Source organism: Trifolium pratense, linkage group LG6, assembly GCF_020283565.1.
Source record: "Trifolium pratense cultivar HEN17-A07 linkage group LG6, ARS_RC_1.1, whole genome shotgun sequence".
Lineage (NCBI taxonomy): Eukaryota > Viridiplantae > Streptophyta > Magnoliopsida > Fabales > Fabaceae > Trifolium > Trifolium pratense.
In genome coordinates, this window is record NC_060064.1 from 20,778,831 (window position 1) to 20,780,365 (window position 1,535).

A 1,535-nucleotide genomic window follows, 5' to 3' on the forward strand; every position below is an offset into this window, starting at 1 on the left:
ATGGTTGTTGGATTGCCAGTGAATATGGCCGGAAGCTCCGGCTACCTTGAGATGCATCCTGAACGCAAAATCTCCATGTTCCAAAACCCATACATTCTTGGAACCACATTTGCCGCAGGCATTGGTGGTCTTCTCTTTGGCTATGACACTGGTGTCATCTCCGGTGCGCTTCTATACATAAAAGAGGATTTTGATATGGTCAAGAAAAGCAACTTCATTCAAGAGTTAATCGTAGGAATGGCGTTGTTGGGTGCAATCTTCGGTGCTGCCATTGGAGGTGTAATAAACGATGCTTTGGGGCGTAAAATAGCCACTATTACCGCAGACATTAACTTCATTGTTGGTTCTCTTATAATGGCTGCTGCCCCAAATCCATATGTTATAATAGCAGGTCGGTTTCTTGTTGGTTTTGGTGTGGGTATGGCATCTGTAACTGCTCCCGTTTATATCGCGGAAGCATCTCCCACGGAAATTAGAGGTGGATTGGTGAGTGCAAATAATCTTATGATTACTGGAGGACAATTTCTTTCATTTGTTGTGAATTATGGTTTGACAAGAGTTCCCGGTACATGGCGATGGATGCTTGGTATTGCTGGCACACCTGCTGTTGTTCAACTTATTCTCATGACTATTCTCCCTGAATCACCAAGATGGCTTTACATGAAGAGTAGGAAAGAAGAAGCAACCCGTGTTCTTTCCAAGATATACGAGTCTCCTCGATTGGAAGATGAGATTCAACTTTTGGAAGATAGTTTGGAGAAAGAACTTAAAAGTATGGCTAAAGTTCAGTACAGTGATGTTTTCAAGCAAAAGGAAATTAGAATGGCGTTTATATGTGGTGCTGGACTTCAGGCTTTCCAGCAATTTGCTGGAATTAGCATTGTTATGTATTACAGTCCTACCATTATTCAAATGGCTGGATTCAAATCAAACCAAGCAGCTCTTTTCCTTTCCCTTATTGTATCTGGCATGAATGCTGCAGGATCTGTTCTTGGAATTTACCTTATTGACCAATTGGGTAGGAAAAAGCTTGCTCTTGGTAGTTTAGTTGGTGTTATTGGAGCATTGATAGTTCTGTCGGTATCATGCTATATTATAGGACACGGAAATACAAATAAACTATATGGTGAACTTGCTGTTTTTGGTTTGGCTTTGTATATTGCTTTCTTTGCACCTGGAATGGGACCTGTACCTTGGACTGTTAACTCTGAGATTTATCCTGAAGAATATAGAGGTATGTGTGGTGGTATGTCTGCAACTGTTAACTGGGTTTGCAGTGTCATTATGTCTACCAGCTTCCTTTCTGTTGTCGATGCTATTGGGCTTGGTCAGAGTTTCATGGTTCTATTGGCTGTGTCTATTGTTGCTCTTGGATTTATAATATTCTACATGCCAGAGACCAAAGGATTGACGTTCGAAGAAGTCAATTTATTATGGAAGGAGAGAGCCTATGGGAAGAACTACAACAAAGAAAGTCACGCGGAGAAAGCAAGTGAATGAATGAATGTTTAAGTCTTCTATATCCTTCTTCATAT

General features: G+C 40.9%; 1 protein-coding gene across 1 annotated transcript; it reads left to right on the top strand.

The window, feature by feature from the left end:
• Nucleotides 1–1,535, top strand: LOC123892682 (inositol transporter 1-like). Its single transcript, XM_045942531.1, has one exon. It carries the CDS (start codon nt 1–3, stop codon nt 1,498–1,500), a length of 1,500 nt encoding a protein of 499 aa, XP_045798487.1. The 3' UTR covers nt 1,501–1,535.

Excerpts from the sequence above, each read along its gene's own strand:
- LOC123892682 (XM_045942531.1), top strand. The coding sequence starts at position 1 with ATGGTTGTTGGATTGCCAGTGAATATGGCCGGAAGCTCCGGCTACCTT.